This window comes from Podarcis bocagei (assembly GCF_964188305.1).
Source record: "Podarcis bocagei genome assembly, chromosome: 2".
NCBI lineage: Eukaryota > Metazoa > Chordata > Lepidosauria > Squamata > Lacertidae > Podarcis > Podarcis bocagei.
In genome coordinates this window covers 43,960,579-43,978,645 of record NC_138126.1, presented here as the reverse complement: position 1 = coordinate 43,978,645, position 18,067 = coordinate 43,960,579, and the positions used below count along the sequence as shown (strand labels likewise).

The window sequence follows — 18,067 nt, the reverse complement described above, 5'->3', positions numbered from 1 at the left end:
GTATTAACAGGAATAGAATTAAAGGGAACAGCAGTTTAATAATGTAGACAGAGGATGCAATCATTATACAATGCATGTATGCCTTGACCTCATATATTTTTAAAGGTCCCCCCAACATCCTGATGTCACGCATACGACATCATGCACCATGTGACATCGCCTCCCCCCAATTCTTCTTCAGAAGCTGGTGCCTCTGAGCAGAGCAATACATTTGGCACCAACTTGGCTGCCAGAAGGAGGCATACAAGGTGCCATCCAATCTCTTAGGGACTCCACTCCGGATTTGTGTAGGGTTTACTTCTTAGCCTTTTCTTCTCCCGAAGATAGCTTGCAAGGCAGGGAAGGTTTAGGTCCTAAGGCTTTATGGGTCAAAACCAGCACTTTGAATACAGCCCGGAAACTAATGGTAGCCAGTGCAGTCATGACAGAACTGGTGTTACATGTTTGGACCACTCTGCCTCAGTTAACAGTCAGGCCTCTGAATTCTGCACCAGCTGCAGTCTCCAAATTGTCTTAAAAGGCAGCCCCATGCATTGATGTAATCCAGCCTTGAGGTTACCAGAGCATAGAAAGCAGACTTGGCTGCCCAGTTCACTTGAGCCTCAAGCAACAGTAATGGATCCAGAAGTATCCTCAAGCTATAGGATCTACCTGCTCCTTCAGAGGGAGTGCAACAACATCTAGAGCAGGTTACATCCCATCCATCTGGTTTAGGGAACCACCCACTAACACAGCCCTTCTCAATCTGTGCTTCCCCAGATGTTGAACTACAACTCCCATCACCCCTAGCTAGCAAGGCTCAGAGATGATGGGAGTTGTAGTCCAACAACATCTGGGGACCCACAGGTTGAGAACTGCTGCACTAACAGGACCTCAGTCTTGTCTGATTAAGCTTCAGTTTATTGGCTCTCATCCAATCCATTACTGAGGCAAGACATTGATCTAGCACACCCACTGCCTCACCTGAAGATGTATAGGAGAAGCAGAGATGTGTGTCTCCAGCAAATTGCTAACCATGTACTCCAAAACTCGAGATGACCCCATTAAGCAGTTTCATGTAGAGGCTGAATAGCATGGGAGATAATACAGAACTCTCCAGAAGCTGACACAGAAAGGCTCCATGAGGCCAAACAATATCCCTCAAGGATCACCCTGTGAAAACAGCCATCCAAGTGGGACTGGAATCATCGCAGTGGTGGTGCCCACTCTCAATTTGGACAGCCACTCCAGAAGAAGACAATCGTTAATGGTATCAAAAGCCACTGGATCAAGGATAATAAAACAGGGGCACATTCCCACTGCGGCTCTTCCGACAAAGGGCCACCGAGGCAATTTGTGCACCAAAAGCAGGCCTAAACCCAAATCAAAATAGATCTGGGAAAACCAGTGCCATCCAAGAGAGTCTGGATTTGGCCAGTGACTGCCCAAGAACCTTGTCCAAGAAGTGGAGATTGCTACATTGATCTGTACTGATTTTGGCTCCAGGTGTGCCAGATGCTACACACAGATTTTTAGAATGAGGACTTACTTTCGGTTTGCTTCTTGATCTTCAGAGTTACAGTTTCTCCAGCCATCTGGAGTAGATGAATGGCTTCACTCAGAGGCTTCCCCTTAAGGCTTACATTATTAATAGCTAATATCCGGTCTCCTACATGGATTGCTCCAGTCCTAAAGAACAAGCAAATGAAAATTCCAACTGTTATGCAAGACAGTAATTTCATTAAACCAGCCCATAAATAAAGATATCCATGTTCAGTTGATGGATGCACGTGTGGCAAGATTTAAAGTTCTGTGGTAATCAGAAGAAAAACATGAAAACAAATACACAACTATTTCCAGATTAGCAGGCACTTCTCCAAATTCAGTGATTTATAATGGAAAGAGAAGCCCATGTCTTCACCCGTTCTACACATAATGCTTCTCAATCATCTATAAAGGCTGATCCATGAATTCCAATTGAAATAAACAAACAAACAAAAACTCCCAGACCTGTATATGCATATCTCTGCATACACAATCTGCCAGGGTTTGGGAACCTTCACTTCTTGGGCCCCATTAGGCCCAGCACAGATCCCAAATTGGCCCATGGAGTGGTTTCAAGGTACAGCTCAACTGTGGGTTGTTTTCCAATGGACGCAAAGGCCAATTATGTCATATCCTCCATTTAGATCACAGTTATTCCATTAAGCTACAGCTGCAACAGACATTCATTTCCTTGCATGCTCTAAATTGCACTACAACTCAAGCGTTGGTTAAGTACACAGAGACCAATGGCCGGCCAGTTTCAGAATGCTTGCTGTACCCATGTCCATTTTCCTTGTGCTTCTGCTGTTCTAGCCATCAGCTGTGGTAAAATCTCCAAGAATTGTCATTTAAGCATATTTTATCTTCCCATCAGAAGAGTCTGTCTTAGCTACTCCACTCCCTTCCGGGAGTAAATTACTTTTGCTTGCAGATCTCCCAAACAAAAGAACGCTGTCTATTTTCAGTCACAGAAAACAAAAGCTTAGCACACAGAACAGCAATCAGTTTTGGAAATCTTGTTTGTTGGCAGCTTATAGGGATACAACTCAACTTCTTTATATTTTATGCTCTCTCTCCCCCCAGCCTGCTTTTTCCTTTGAGTCAGGATTGATTTCTCAACTATCCACTAGAGGTCACTATGGTGCCAGTTTAAATAGCAAAGTTAACTTTATTTCCAAACAGTGGATTAGTGAACTGAAATTATAAAATTCCTCTGTTTTCAATAGCAGCTGAATGGATTGGTATAAATTATGGATCAAAAAGTCTGGGAAGGGAATGTGCATGGGCCCAAAGATTCACCTTGTATCTATTTTGTTTTTAAACAAAACAAATTTCTGAATTGCACTATGCTTTTTACACTTCGATCTGCGCTCCAGGTTCCGAGCCATTCTGTATACAAGTGAAGTTCTGCGTTCTCCATTCATTACAACTGGGAAATATAAAAAATGGGTGCTGTTTGCAAATATGGCTGCCCCTTCTGAGGAAATGAAGCCTGCCCAATTTCAGAATGATAGTTGCAGGGGTTCTCCTGCAAGGACAAACGTTACCAGTTTGCAGTGGTTACATGTGAACGGGGTGATGGTGGTGAAAAGAACAAAGGATCCACAGGAAAAACTGAGGTGGGGGAAAAATGTCATGTACCCCCAGCAATTTCACAAGCATGTAAACAAACAGTCCACAAATTACAAGCGGGATAGCTCAGTTGGTTAGGGCATGGTGCTGATAATGCTAAGATTGCAGGTTCAATCCCCATATGCTACAGCTACGTATTCCTATATTGCGGGGGATTGGATTAGATGAACATCAGGGTCCCTTCCATCTCTATGATTCTAAGGTTATGTGGCTGCACATTTTGAACACAGCACTCCTGATTGGTTCCTTGCTTGTAACTGTCACACACACACACACACACACACACACACACACACACACACCTTGCACAAACATATCCACCAATGCATAAACATAATAGCACTGAATATACTACCTGGAAGAAGCTTCACAGTTTCCCCAAGCAACACAAAATTGCCCGTTGGGAGCTCAGAAACTGTGACAGCCATTCAGCACACAAACCTCTCATGTCTCCTCTCAAGATCACGTGCAACCAAGTTCTTTCTCCTCTCTTTCCTTACACGCACAGCCACGTAACTGTGCAGAAAGGTCTACACCACCCACGTATGCAGGCTCTATTTAATTCAGTGGTACAAATGAGCAGAAGAGCTTCCCAGTGTATTACACTCGGAGTATCATTATATCATGCCTGCCCATTAGGATGCAAATTGCAACTCACCTTTCCGCCAGCCCTCGTTTTGTCAGCCCTGAAATGACAATTGGGTCAAAAGGCTCCTCGGTCCCTGAAATAGTGATTCCCAGGGGTCCACCGTATCTCTTTAGCTCCACTGTGTAGATGATAGCACCAGTTGTTTCTTGCTCATCTGTTAAGAGGAAAGGAGGGCTCTGATTATAGAAATCACCCTAAACTAAAGGAACTCCTGAGATTAGTCCTAGATCATCTAGAAGATACAGGCTGATTATAAACTTCCATTAGACCTACTGCTTGTTCTTTCCAGTTATCAAAAAAACCCAGTAACCGCCAAAGAGGATTGGGAAATGATCATTTATTGCTTAATAGCTAGTAGCATCTGATTACTAATTTCATTATAATACAGGAAGGAATGAAGTGCATATTTTAATTTTTTTCCTCCCCGCTTCCTACAATTTCCCATGAATTCTAATTGTTATTGATACAAAATACCTTTAACTTGTAGTCACTGATCTAAGTAATGCATCAATTCGTATTTGTAATTAATTTTGGTATATATGCTTTGATGCAACTTTGCTAATTAATATATCCAGAAACAATTATCTGAGTGTTTATTGCCGTTTGGATTTTAATTTTAAGGAATTGCTGCGTGCCACATGCTGTAATTCAAACAAATATATATCTCAGTGCAACCATGTTAAAACAGTTTAAAGATGAAAATGAATAAAAACGATGTCACAAAGAAAAACAATAAGGGAAGGAAAACAGGTGGAATCCGAAAGTATTGGACTGTACATAACTGCATTTATTAGCTAGGCAATTTTGTTTCCATTAATATACCTATGTTTCTAATAAGGCCATTTAGATACTGGTACTCTGTTCAATGCATAAACACTTATTTAATAATGATAAGGAATCTTCAAGGTATGCATCATAGCTGTCAACTTTTCCCTTTTCTTGCGAGGAATCCTATTTGGAATAATGGAATTTCCCTTAAAAAATGGAAAACGTTGACAGCTATGGTATGCATCAAACCTCAAAGTATTTCCTAGCAAAAGAGTAAGTAACTTTTAAGCCTTAGAGTAGGTTTGTAGGCACTTGCTGTGTGCACATGCGCACCAACACATGAATGCACAGGCACATGTACACACTCATTACTTGAATAATGGTTTTCCAGTTTCTCTGCCAGGCTTTTCTTAAGTATTGGAGTGTTTTATTAAAATGGCTCAGAAACAGCTTGATTCAGTGCTTTCGTACCAGAATTATCCTCATCCTTCCTGATCTTCAATTTGACAAGTTCTTCACACTGCTTTAAGATCTGCACCGCATCCTCCATTGAGCAATTGTCGAGTCGGATATTATCAATGGCTAACAGCTTGTCTCCAGGCTCTAAGGTGCCGGTCCTGTGAGTAACGGGAAAAAACCAAGCCTGTGTTTAACACATTCCAAATAACTGCATACTTTGTTCTTCTCCAAGAGCTGTTGCAGTACTGTGGGTGGTATGGCAACTCTTCTGCAGAAGAGAATTTGCCCAAGTTAATGATTAAAAAAACCCAAGATATTTCTGCATAGAAACAGGTTCAAATAACTAAAATCCAGCCTGAGAATACACCTCATTATTAGCAATTCCCTCAACTGGTGAAAATTAGGCAGCCTTTCAACATTTCAATTGGGGTACCTTAAATAAGTGAGAAAATAAAAAAAAAATGAGTCACAGGTGAAGGAAGCTGGTGTCAAGAAACCATTTTGTGAATTACATTTTTCTCCATACATCATGAAAGGACATAGGGAGGTGCTGTTATTGGCTCTCCTCATCTCTCATGGTGTGTCATCCAGAGCAGAGGTAGCCAACTTGTTGCCCTACAGATGTTTGACTACAACTCCCATCACCCCTGATCACTGGCTTTGCTGGCTAGGGCTGATGGGAGTTGTAGTCCAACAACATCTGGAAGCTTCCATGTTGGCTACGTTAAAATAATATAGACCAGTTTATACTGTACATAACTCAGAGAGCAAACTCTTAATGCATACATGTTCTACTTTTATATAACAAGGCAGTGCTGGCAACACTGCTTGTACTGGAATCAAGTAGGCTTAAGTGAGATTCCAGGAGTCAGTATGCTTATAAAATACTAATTTATTAAAGCCAGGACTGTACTCTAATTAGACCTACTTCTATACTGAGGCCAAAGGAAATGTCAGGCCATGGCACACCTTGTCACATAGAGGAGGGAGAAAGGTTGTTTTCTGCTGCTCCAGAGAAGTGGACACAGAGCAATGGATCCAAACTACAAGAAAGAAGATTCCACCTAAACATTAGGAAGAACTTCCTGACAGTAAGAGCTGTTCGACAGTGGAATTTGCTGCCAAGGAGTGTGGTGGAGTCTCCTACTTTGGAGGTCTTTAAGCAGAGGCTTGACAACCATATGTCAGGAGTGCTCTGATGGTGTTTCCTGCTTGGCAGGGGGTTGGACTCGATGGCCCTTGTGGTCTCTTCCAACTCTATGATTCTATGATTCTATGTGAATAACTTCAGCAAGTCTAATTACGCACAGGATGAGAATATGCAAACATCTGAAAACTTCAGAAGACATGGAAAATGTTTGGTGTTACAGTTCATTGGTCCTGATGTTTGGGAAGGAGGCAGAGCACACATACTTTGCACAACGAACCCAGTTCAACCCCCAACATCTTAAGCTGAAAAGATCTCAGGAGGCTGGTCTGAGAAAGAGCTTTGCTGTTGCCTTCAGGCCCTGCTTGCTGGCATCTTATAGGCATCTGGTTGGCCACTGTATGAACAGGACCTTGGATTGGATAACTGGGTTCAGCTGATTTAGTGTCTGAGACTTGTAAGTGGAAAATTAGATTCTTCACTTACCTGTGTGCTACACTTCCCTTCTTGATATCAGAGATAATTAAAGGCTCCCCAGACTTTCTGCTTGCTGTTATGAGAGAGATACCACAGAGTCAAAACTCAATCTGTACCTCTAGGATAATCTTTAGCATTACACTAACTTCACAAAGTAGGAAACAGTAGATTATACAAGTCTTTGGAATTCAAAATTGAATGGAAGATTCATGCTGAGAAAGCCTAACACTTGGCCTAATGTTTATTAAGCATTGGCATTGACAGGCACTTTAAGAACAACACATTTCTACACACTTATCCCCAAACAGGAGATTTCTTTCTGGACTTTCATGGCGTCATGATTATGGCAACAATATAAGCCCGTGTGGTGCAATGGTTAGACTGCAGGACCCCCAGGCTTGAATCCCCCATCAGCTGTGGAGAGGGGGGGGGGAGAACTACCACAACTTGATTTATGTTATGATCCAAACAACTGAGTCATATTCACAGAAACCAATGACCTGGACAAGAGAAGAGTAAAAAGTAAAAATTTCTGTTCAGGCCCGTGTTTCGTCTCATGCAGCACTGTTTCTGCTCCACTGCAGTTTGACTGCCAACAGAAACTATACAATTCCTCTCACGAATTGTCTGATACAGTGGAATCTTACATAATTCATTACGTGGTTAATTTATCATCACGTTACGCCACACCATTTATTTAAACACAAATACCATTCATTTCAATGCAAAGGAAACGCAATGCAACTCAGGGAGGGAAAGTTATCGATTATGCAGACTGAAAAGAACAAGAGAAGCAAATATTGATCATATTTGCTGGACTGATTTCTGCTCCAGACGTGGGACGAATAAACAAAAAGAAGCAATTTCCATTCCCGTCAGAATCCTCCAACATCCCTAACAAAGGGTGAGCGCAGATGGCTCCAGAAAAACTAGGCTTGGGAAGCAAAGGGGTGGCAAGAACCATTATTAGGAGAGCAATAAAGAAATCAAAGTGACCAAAAGATGGGGAGGTGGTGAATGGGGGGTAAGAGGAAATACTGTGGAACACCCACCACCCTTCAGCTATCTTTGATGGTGCAACCTTTTCCTTCTCCTATGGCAGGAGTATAACAGTGGACAGATCCACAAAGATAGCTCAAGAGTAAAAGGGGAGGGAGCAGGTGTCCTAGAGATTCCACATACTCGACATACAACAAGATGATGTACCCATAGAGTAGGGACGGGGAACATTTTCCAGTGCAACGTTCCCTTGTGAGCAACCTTTCCGAGGCTGTATGCTAGTTGTGGGGAAGGCCAGAGATAAAAGTGGATGAAGCAACACATGTGACTATTATCTTTGCACAGCAGGCTGCGTTCCAGTCACACAAAATCCAGAGGTTCCAACACACATGTCCACCCATTGCGTCCTTCCTCCAGGCAAGCAGCAGGCACTATCACAGCTCACGGACAGATCCCAAGCAGGCCTGAGGGCCACATTCAATCCATTGGCCTGAAGTTCCCCCAGCCCTGTCACATAGGACTGCAGACGGAATCCAAGAGTACGGCTTCTTGCCAGGAAGCATTTCACTTCATTATCTTTTTCTCAGCCACATCTGATTGTGAGCAGACCAGGACATCCGATACCTGTTTAAAACTAAGGGCATTTTTACCACAGAAATGGTATAGAGGGAGATAACAAGAATCAGTTCCAAAGCTGTTCAGATCTTTCTCCTGTTTCCCCCCCTTCCTAGTTGAACAAATTTGCCTCTATTGAATAATATAAAAATGCAATTAGTCAGTACCTATGCATAGACCTAGAGGGACGCGGGTGGCGCTGTGGGTTAAACCACAGAGCCTAGGACTTGCCGATCAGAAGGTCGGCGGTTCGAATCCCCGCGGCGGGGTGAGCTCCCGTTGCTCGGTCCCTGCTCCTGCCAACCTAGCAGTTTAAAAGCACATCAAAGTGCAAGTAGATAAATAGGTACCGCTCTGGCGGGAAGGTTAACGGCGTTTCCGTATGCTGCTCTGGTTCGCCAGAAGTGGCTTAGTCATGACCCGGAAGCTGTATGCCGGCTCCCTCGGCCAATAAAATGAGATGAGAGCCACAACCCCAGAGTTGGCCACGACAGGACCTAATGGTCAGGGGTCCCTTTACCTTCACCTTTATGCATAGTCCAATCAACCATTATTAGATCATCTCAGCAATGGTAGAAGTAGGCAGAAAGGTCTAGCACTGCAATTCTCTACACATGTACTCAGAAGCATAGCTGGCCAAGTCCAATGGATCTTACTCCCAGCCATTTCCCAGCATTTATTAAGGTTAACTTGTTGAAGGGCTCTTACAGATAGCAGAGGCATAAAATAATCCAACTCTCCATGAATTGGCCTTGTAATTGCCCCAAACTACACTTCTCTCATCAAAGTTAGATATGCACGCTAGGCCTACATTTATCCTGGTACAACACACATTATTGCTGAATGCAGCAACCCACTCACTAATAAGCACAAAAGAAGATACCACCAGAGAAGAAATAATTCGGTCTCTGGAGCTGGTTTGTCAATGGCAAAATTTGAATTACGCTTTTCAAAACAGGCTTAATGATATTTAATTTGGATGTAGCAACATAGGTCTAGGAAGCTGTGCTGCATACCGGTAATTAAAAGAATTTCCAGCCCAGAATTCAGCAGAACTGGTAACAATTCAATTTGCTTTAAATAGTCACATATAATTAGAACACTTTACAAAAAACAACAACGCTTAATAATATTAAACAAGGCAAACTCTCCTCTTAAAAGTAATTCAGTATCGTACTGATTGTTCTGTGATGCTCCTCCCAATATGCAAATCATACAAACGAATTTAGGGGACTACTGATCAGCAGTCAATTAGTATTCAATTAACCCTACTAGATCTTATTAGCCAAATTAAATTCTCATGGGCAAGCGCCACCTCTTCCTGTTCACCACTCAGGTTTTCTTTCAGCTGGCCTTTTAATCCAATGCTGAAATTAGAATGGGTTTGCTTTGTTTTTAATTCATGGAGCCATTATATGCAGCTCAGGCTTGTTATCTGGCAATTCATATTAAAGGCTTCATGTATATCTCCATTCTATTCTACCAGAACTCCACCATGCCTTCTTGAGTTGTGTCCTTGTTTCCTATGGTGCTATGTACTAGAGCAGGGGTGGGAAACCATTTTGGCCTGACAGGCAGATCCCACTCCCATAGGTCAATTTTTACAGGTGGGTGGGGCAACCTGCCTGTCATTCACTAGGTGTTGTTATGACATCAGATGATTGATAGGTGGGTTGTCTCGCCCTCTTGTAAAAGTCCCTTGCGCAGTGCTTGAGAACCACAGTGTAAGGGACTTTGTAGGCTTCCTGCTTGGAACTTGGCATAGCTCTGTCAGTAGAGAATGAGACTCTTAACCTCAAGAGTCATGAGTTTGAGCCCCACATTGGGGGGGAAAGATTCCTGCATTGCAGGGGGTTGGACTAGATTGGCCCTTGTGGTCCCTTCCAACTCTATGGTTCTATGACTTTCCCAAGTGCAAAGCGTAGTACTAGCAAAGCTGTCTTCTGCAGGGATCAGCTGTACCACTGAGCGCCCCATGGCTTGTCAGGTTGCCCAGACTGACAAACTGAAGTTATTCAACATAATATCCAAGAGTAGAAGCTAAAGCTTGCAGACTTTTGGTCACACAGAAGGAAAGAGAAGGGAGTCAGCCTGGAAGAAGGCTAGCTTTGTTCACATCTTGCTAAACCAAAATTCAGTGTGATGTCTGAACGCAGTCTATATGATTGAGGCTCACCATCCCACCAATTGCTAACTACAGGCTAATCACCTGTTTGGAATTATAATTTCTTTTAAAAAAAGAGACTTCCTTATATAATGCTCCATTGCACCAGAAGACTCATGTGTATGTATGTCTGCATATGTACGGCTTCTGCTCCAAAGTTTCACTGTAGTCTGAGGCTTAGAAGTTAAAATATTCTCTGCAGAAGAAATCTGGAGAACGCACCAAACCTCAATCAAAAACTCTCTTTCTTAGGTATTACTACATTAAACACGCTTAGCTTTGTGACATTTCTGCAGATCAATAACCAGGCATTTTGACAACAGAAATGCAAGCTGTTGTCAAACCAACTTGATACTATTTCACAAGCTATCCTTCCTGCGCCCTGTTCGCCTTCATTGTTGCAGCTGGCAAGTAAAGAGATCTCAGTCTTGCTAGTAACTGCACCAATTGAGCCCACAACTCGGCCAGCTGGCCGCCTTTGTATGGATCACAGTATTCAAACTAAGGGGCATTTAAGGGTGATTCCACGTTTTGAGGGTACCAGCTCATGTCTCAGCACAACAAAAGAGGAAGGATGTTTGGCATTCTTATTTACTTTTCCTGATTCGTAGGCATGCTCCCACAATATCTGCAGGGAGCCTGTCTACTTCTGCTTTATGGTATGATAGATGAAGTGTCTCAAAACACATGTCCATTTTGTGTTTTTAATAGGATGCATAATGACTTGGACCGGGAAATCATTCCCCTCAGAGGAGCTTGAGCACATAACTCACATGCACCAGTGACTCTGCCAGTTATAAAACACCTTCTACTATTGATTGAGACAAAGCAGCATTTGGGAAATGTGTAATTAAACAAAGTCTAATACAGCTATGAAGCCACATCTCAGAAACAAAGTGTTCATAAGGGTTTGGGGGGGGGGAGAAAAATGATTTAAAAAAGCCACGAGAACTCAAGGATAGCTGAGCAAAGGGGAACACAAATATACACATGACAAAATACATTTCAGGTCTGAATTACAAAAGAGGAGCAGTCAGCATAAAAATCTACTACTACTAGAATACTTCTGTAGAATCCATTAATTTAAGACAGGGTTTATAAATTAAACATTGTTCTAGCAGGGTATTCCTTTCAAGCTCTCCTCCAAATCCTGAATACAGAACAGAACGATTCACAAAGGTATTTCTGAGGAGGGTTAAATTCCGCTTCACGTACTACCAATGTACATGTGTTGAAAGTCTCTCCTGTCTGCAGTAGTAAGATCAGGGCTTCTAACATGGTTTTCAGTGCTAGTCTTAAAACCACAGTCTTTTCACATAAAAATCTACTCCTGGTGTTCCTCCCCTCCAAGTTTTGTTGGTTTCAGCTGCCTCAGACTGCAATCTTAAACACACTGACCTAGGAATAAATCCCACTGAACTCAATGGAGCTTACTTCTGAGTCGATATGCGTAGGATTGCGCTTTAATTTACAAAGGAGGAAAAGGACTTTCTGACATTGCTATTACTAAACTATTTGGTGTCAATCACAAATCATTTGGCGAGATTACAGATCCTTATCAAATTTGTGCCAACTCCTTAGGTAGACTCTACCACATGGTAAAACGTAGACCCAAATGAAAAAAGTTTTCAGCACATTGAAAGGAAAAATATGAATTGATCTTGACCTGCTTACAAGTTCAAAATATTTTGTGAAACTTATACAGTACAGGAAGAGTTTTAATCATGATTAGACAAAATGATGTCTTGCAAGATGTAACCCTCTCAAGCAATCCTCGGAGAAGCTATTTTAACTAAGACTTTAATTAAAGTATTTGAATTAAAATATTCCAGCTGAGGCCAGAAGAGGCACATTACATATTATACAAATTATTTTAAAAGGACCAGTTGTTTACTCCACTTACTGCAAAACTCAGCAAGTATCTGTTTTGCAGCAAGTATCACATGCTTTGATCACCTGCACTTGACATACCATCATCAGTTAAATTATTGTTTCTTAATTGTTTCATAATTATGTTCATATTCACAAAAGCCCTATGATGCCAGCCACTATTGGTTTCATTTTATAGTCAAGAGGTGGTGATGTAGCTATGGCTATTTAGTTTTATTTTTAAGTATGCACTCATCTGGAATTTGAATATTAAATATAATGGTCACAACACTAGATGCAGCCAGGAACTAATCTGATGTAATTCTACTAAGATGCCTTGACTGATTTAAGTGTGAACTTTGGATAAATATAAAAATGTGAAACTATTAGGATTTATTGAAATTACTATTTTTTGGAATAAAAAGGTAAAGGGACCTTCTGATTGGCAAGTCCTAGGCTCTGTGATTTAACCCAGAGCGCCACCCGTGTCCCATATCTTTTGGAATACTGAGTTTATAAATAAAAAGCAGTGAAACCCACAGCATTTTGCAGCAGTTGCAGCTTGAAACTATTTTCAAGGTGCAGCACCACACATATGGTGGAGCTGGAGACAACCTGACATGAATACAACTTCTAAATAAGCAGCTGTAACCTGAGCCATACTTACAGCTGATAGTAATCCCAAGCTCCACACCTCTTTTTTTGGGTAGCTTCACGTGAAAGGTGCCACTGCTGGGAATGACCGATTCTGCAGAACCAAGAAGATTAGACAAGAAAGAATAATGCAGTTCCACATTGCTTTGCTGAGCTGTGCTGCGTCACTCACAACTTAAATTGTGGGAATACGCAGCTAAGAGCTAACACAAAGATGGTATTTGAAGTGGAGATCATAGTATTAATTAATTTATTCATTTATTTCCATCCCAGATTTCCTGCCAAAGGAGCCCTGAGTAGCCAACACATAAATGATAAAACAATTAAAACATCTAAGAACATCTACCAGGTATTTTTTTTTTTTGTGTGTGTGTGTGTATGGAAAGTATGTTCTCTGCCATTGGGCCACAGTCCCTCTCCTAGTTAAGTTCCACTAAAGTTGCAATACCACTGATGGTATGTTTGAAGCTTTCCCAAAGGCTGTTCCAAAAGTATACTGAAGCGATGCTAGAAGCTTGAGGGAAACCCTCTATTTCTAGCTTCAAGAAGGAGTACTTGCTAAGAAACAACTGAGTTCATGAGCCTGATCTAATTTCTCAACTGCTGAAAACAACTTGGTGCTGCCTCCAAAATCCATTAAATCCACAGTTTTAAGACATTGTCTGAAGACAAAGAAGCACCATTAAAAGGGAGTTTGGGGCTGTATCAAACAATTGTTTCCATACCTGCTACATCAAATTCAATCTCCAGCACAACCTTGTTAGTAAGTGCTGCATCCCGCAAGAGCTGGTTGGCTTCTTCCATTGTCCCATCTTCTGTTGCAATGCTGTTGATGGAAAGCACCCTATCTCCAACTTGCAGGAGGCCACACCTGTAGTCCAGAGTGGAGGAAAAGCATGGGAGAGATCAGGAAAGGCAAGAGACTCATAGAGAGCCTCAGGTTCCTTTTTCAAAGAAGCCAGTCAGAGCAGCAATAAAGATGGGCAACCAGAGTATGAGTATGCGGCACTGGTGGAGATCCTCAGCCCCCCAGGCCTCTCTATGTTTGGTCACTGGGACTCTCCCCTAGCCACATCCCAGGCCATGCTACTTGCAAGCTGGCTCCACACCTTGAAGTACTTTTGCCTGGCTGGAAAGTGATGATGATGTCTCTTGCTCGCCTGGAGGGAGGGACATGTCTGTGTGTATGCAAAACCTCTGACTTCTGTGTGGCTTGAATGCAGCTTCTTGTACAAAGCTATGAATCACATTCATCACTCCACCCACTGTTGCTTCTGGCCACACCCACTACTAGCAGGTGCCCCACCCCCAAAGGATGTCGATAAGGGAATGTGCCCCTTTGGCTGAAGAGGTCCCCCACTCCTGGTGTGAAGTTCTGAGATGCCCCAACAGAACACAGAATCACCTTTGCACATGGATGCTGGAGCCTGACATGTTTTGGAAAATTTTAAGATGTGTTCTGCAAAATAATGCCAGCTTCTGCTGAAATTGTTTCTATTCTTAAATATCTTCCTGATACCATATATATATATACTCACTCTCTCTCCGTGTGTGTGTGTGTCTGTGTGCATGCATTTTGTGTGTGTGTACATATTATGTATCTCACTACAATCAAGATCAAAGCTTTTATTGAAGACAGAAAAACCGAGAGGTGCCCTTGCTCTGAAACCATGTCTAATGCTACAAAAGTCACATTAAGCATGCCGGAGCCCACTGGCGCCCAGACTAATGGCACTGAACATTACACACTGCTCTGATTAATATGTGGGTAATAGCACAAGCTACAAGTCTGTGGGTTCACCTCCATGTCTCAACAAATTGGGTAATCATTTATCCCTTGTAATTTCCTCTCTTGAAGCCAAATACACATGGGTGCTGCCTAACAGTGCTGAAAAGCCAATATTATTATAAGACACAATTCCAGGATTGCCTTGGCATGCACTTGGCATAAGGCAACTGCTGCCTGGTGTTTTGCAACAACTAACTCTGATGTTATAGGAGAGCAAGGAGGAGTCAAACAACAGGCATAGCACAGCAAGAAATGAAGAGAAAATAAAAACTGTTGAGCAAAAAGGATCTGGGTATGAAACAAGACATCAATCTGTTAATTGTCATTTATGTACTGACACCATGGTGGCATACAACAAATTTAATGAATGAGCTCTGAGGCTTTCCCCAACCCTCTGGAGCAGATTTGTGGATGGTGTGGGTGCAGGTGAGGGAAAGGAAGTTCAGTTGTGTGAGCAAAGGTTGTTCCACTCATGCAGTCACTTAGTTGGCTTAAATCCAGAGGTTCTTATTTTCTGGTTAAAGAGACAACAGTCACACTCCTCCCTTTTCGTAAACTCCCTTCTGTCCAGTAGTTATTATGAATGGCTGGAGAAGTATTTGAGGAATTGCAGAAGCTGCTCTTTTTATCAATTTGAGACGTTTCTAAAGTATCCATCCAGGACTGCGAAGGATCCATTACTTTAACTGCTCTTTTTATAACCACTGCACCGTGCTTCTAGGCAATATTGTCAAACCATCTTGTGGAGTACAGATAAGTAGGAGAAAGTCGGTTTTATATATATATATTAACACCCTTTTGCTCTATGCATTAGATAGTTTTAATAAGCCGAGTCAAAAGCTTTTTATCTCTCTTATTAGTAGACTGAACAGAGTTAACAGGATGTTTCACACTCAAATCTTGCAGGTTTATAAAATTTTGTGACATGAAACCATGATTGCCTAACAAAGGCACTGGCATGAGATGCCACAGTTAACTTCTTCAAAAGTAAATTCAGAATTCAAATCAATGAATTCCCCTCTGCCCCCGGCTTGGCCTCCCTTTGCTGTACTAGACTCATGGAAAACATGAGCCCAACCAAGTCCTACTTTTCTGTGATCCCGGGGAATTTGAGACCTACCACTCCCTTTCAATTTCATAATAATAATGGCTTGTATACCCAGAGGTTCTCAAGTGCAAAGTTCATGGGAACGAATGTGCATGAAGCACTTGCCATTGTTACAGGGACAGTCTGAAAATGTGACCAGCTCTTGCAAAAAAAAAAAAAAAAGCTTTAGTTAGTTTTTTAATCAAGCATTTGGCTTCCTCTTCCTTTGTTGTTTCCACTTCTTTCACTAAGGCTTTTGTGGAATCCATAAAATTAAAAGAACACACACAAACTGAGACTTTTAAGGACTATATTCATAGGAGCCTTACGCTAGCGACAGCGGCTCAACATGCACTCCACACGTAACAGTGGGAAGTTGCGCTTGTGTGGTGGGTGGATAAATTGCAGCCTTTTTTATTTATTAAAGAAAAGCAATATTCAATAAAATAAAATTAAAATAATAGTCTACTACTACTACTACTATTATTATTAATACCCTGCCCATCTGGCTGAGTTTCCCCAGCCACTCTGGGCGGCTCCCAATCAAGTGTTAAAAACATTAAATATTAGAAACGTCCCTGAACAGGACTGCCTTCAGATGTTTTTTAAAGATAGGATAGCTACTTATTTCCTTCACATCTGAAGGGAGGGTGTTCCACAGGGTGGGCGCCACTACCGAGAAGGCCCTCTGCCTGGTTCTGTCTAGTTCATGCAAAGTCAGGGTCCTGCTGTGGAGATGCGATGGGAAAAACGTACTGGCGCTTTAGCTGAGATTCGTGCATTGCAGGGGGTTGGATCAGATGATCTCTGAGGTCTCTTCCAACTCTACAGTTCTATGATTCTATTAATGAAGAGCTACTTGATGAGCCAATTGCACACGTGGCACCTGAAACTCTACAAGTCATGTACATTAAAAATAACTAAATAGCAAAAGGCAATTTTTATTTCTGCTGGCTAATGGTATAGAGCAGCAGTTCTCAACCTGTGGGTCCCCTATGTTGTTGGACTACAACTCCCATCATCCCTGACCACTGGTCTTCTACCATGGATTGGAAAGAAGGTGGAAAGGGGATTTCAAGTGGGGAATGGCAGAGAAAGCTCTTGTTTTTATTTAAAAACACAAGCTGTTAGGGCAAATGGTATCTAGTTTGGCCCTTGCTTGCAAGCTTGCAGCAGGAAATAATTGCACTTTTAAGGTGCTTCTGGCTGGGAAAGGGGCCGGGGGTTGGCCTTTTCTTCTTCAAAAAGGGCAGCCACACAGTCCTTCCAACTGGACAACAGATGGGACACAAATTAATTTCTAAAGATAGCAGGAAAAATAAGATGGCGAGCCTCCTCTCTTTACTAACTGGAAGGCACACTAAATTAGTTCTAACCACAGCCTCATCATTGCAAGCAATGACCTGAAACAAAGGTACCCTTGAGGAGAAAGGAATCAAATGGCCTCTGTTTGGGCTCTCAGTGGTTACCCAGCGGCAGCAGCATTTCTCGCTCTGTGGTCATCTCTGAATTACCTCACATAATATACATTCTGGTCTGTTACATGTAAGCGAAGTCAAGGGGAGAGGAAGCGGTGGCAAAAGAATTAAGGACCTATTACTATAGCACAACTGAAACAAAATGGGAGCCATATTTGTGGTGGGCTGAGGTAAAAAATCACCTCCAGTCAAAACATATTAGCCTCTTTACAAAGCTTAGGGCATAGCTCCATGTAATGTAAACTGTGTTTTGAAAGCACACCCTGTGTTATCAGAGGCTCTACATGGTTTTGGTGAGAGGCTGTCGCTCGGCAGCAAAATACATGCTTTGAAGCCACTTCCAGTTAAATAGATAGCACTAGGTTACATGGAGCAAGAGCTCCATTGACTTGCCATGGCAAGCTTTCATCCTTGCTGTAGTGAGCGTGATTAATGCTCAGAGCTGGGGAAGGAGCCGAGGGGTTGCCTACACTGCTTTGGAGGTGATCCAAATGCTTTAGTGGGACCACATGACTGTGGAGATGACTCCATGCTCAGGAAAGGCCAGTAGGACTCATCTGCCTTGCGCTTTGGTTTGGAGAGACTCCAAGCACCTCAGGAGCACTTGTGAAACAGATGAGTTCCAGTCTTCCTCCTGAGCCACCGCAAGCCTCTTGCTGCAAGTTGGAAGTGATATGATCACCTCTGAACCTCAATGAGGCATTGTGTAAAACAATACTCCCTCCCCTATATTGGACAACCAAAACTGGAAAACAT

At 42.3% G+C, this 18,067-nt stretch overlaps 1 protein-coding gene across 7 annotated transcripts in view; it reads right to left on the bottom strand.

Annotated features, from left to right (window-relative positions):
• Nucleotides 1–18,067, bottom strand: part of GRIP2 (glutamate receptor interacting protein 2) — a 385,704-nt gene that overhangs the window by 14,553 nt on the left and 353,084 nt on the right. For all 7 annotated transcript variants that reach the window (XM_081183991.1, XM_081183994.1, XM_081183988.1 and 4 more), the window contains exons 13-18: nt 13,683–13,828; nt 12,971–13,051; nt 6,666–6,729; nt 5,045–5,190; nt 3,815–3,959; nt 1,529–1,668 (exon numbers count right to left, since the gene is read on the bottom strand). In XM_081183991.1, the coding sequence (XP_081040117.1) occupies nt 1,529–1,668; nt 3,815–3,959; nt 5,045–5,190; nt 6,666–6,729; nt 12,971–13,051; nt 13,683–13,828 (722 nt within the window). The remainder of the gene's footprint in view (nt 1–1,528; nt 1,669–3,814; nt 3,960–5,044; nt 5,191–6,665; nt 6,730–12,970; nt 13,052–13,682; nt 13,829–18,067) is intronic.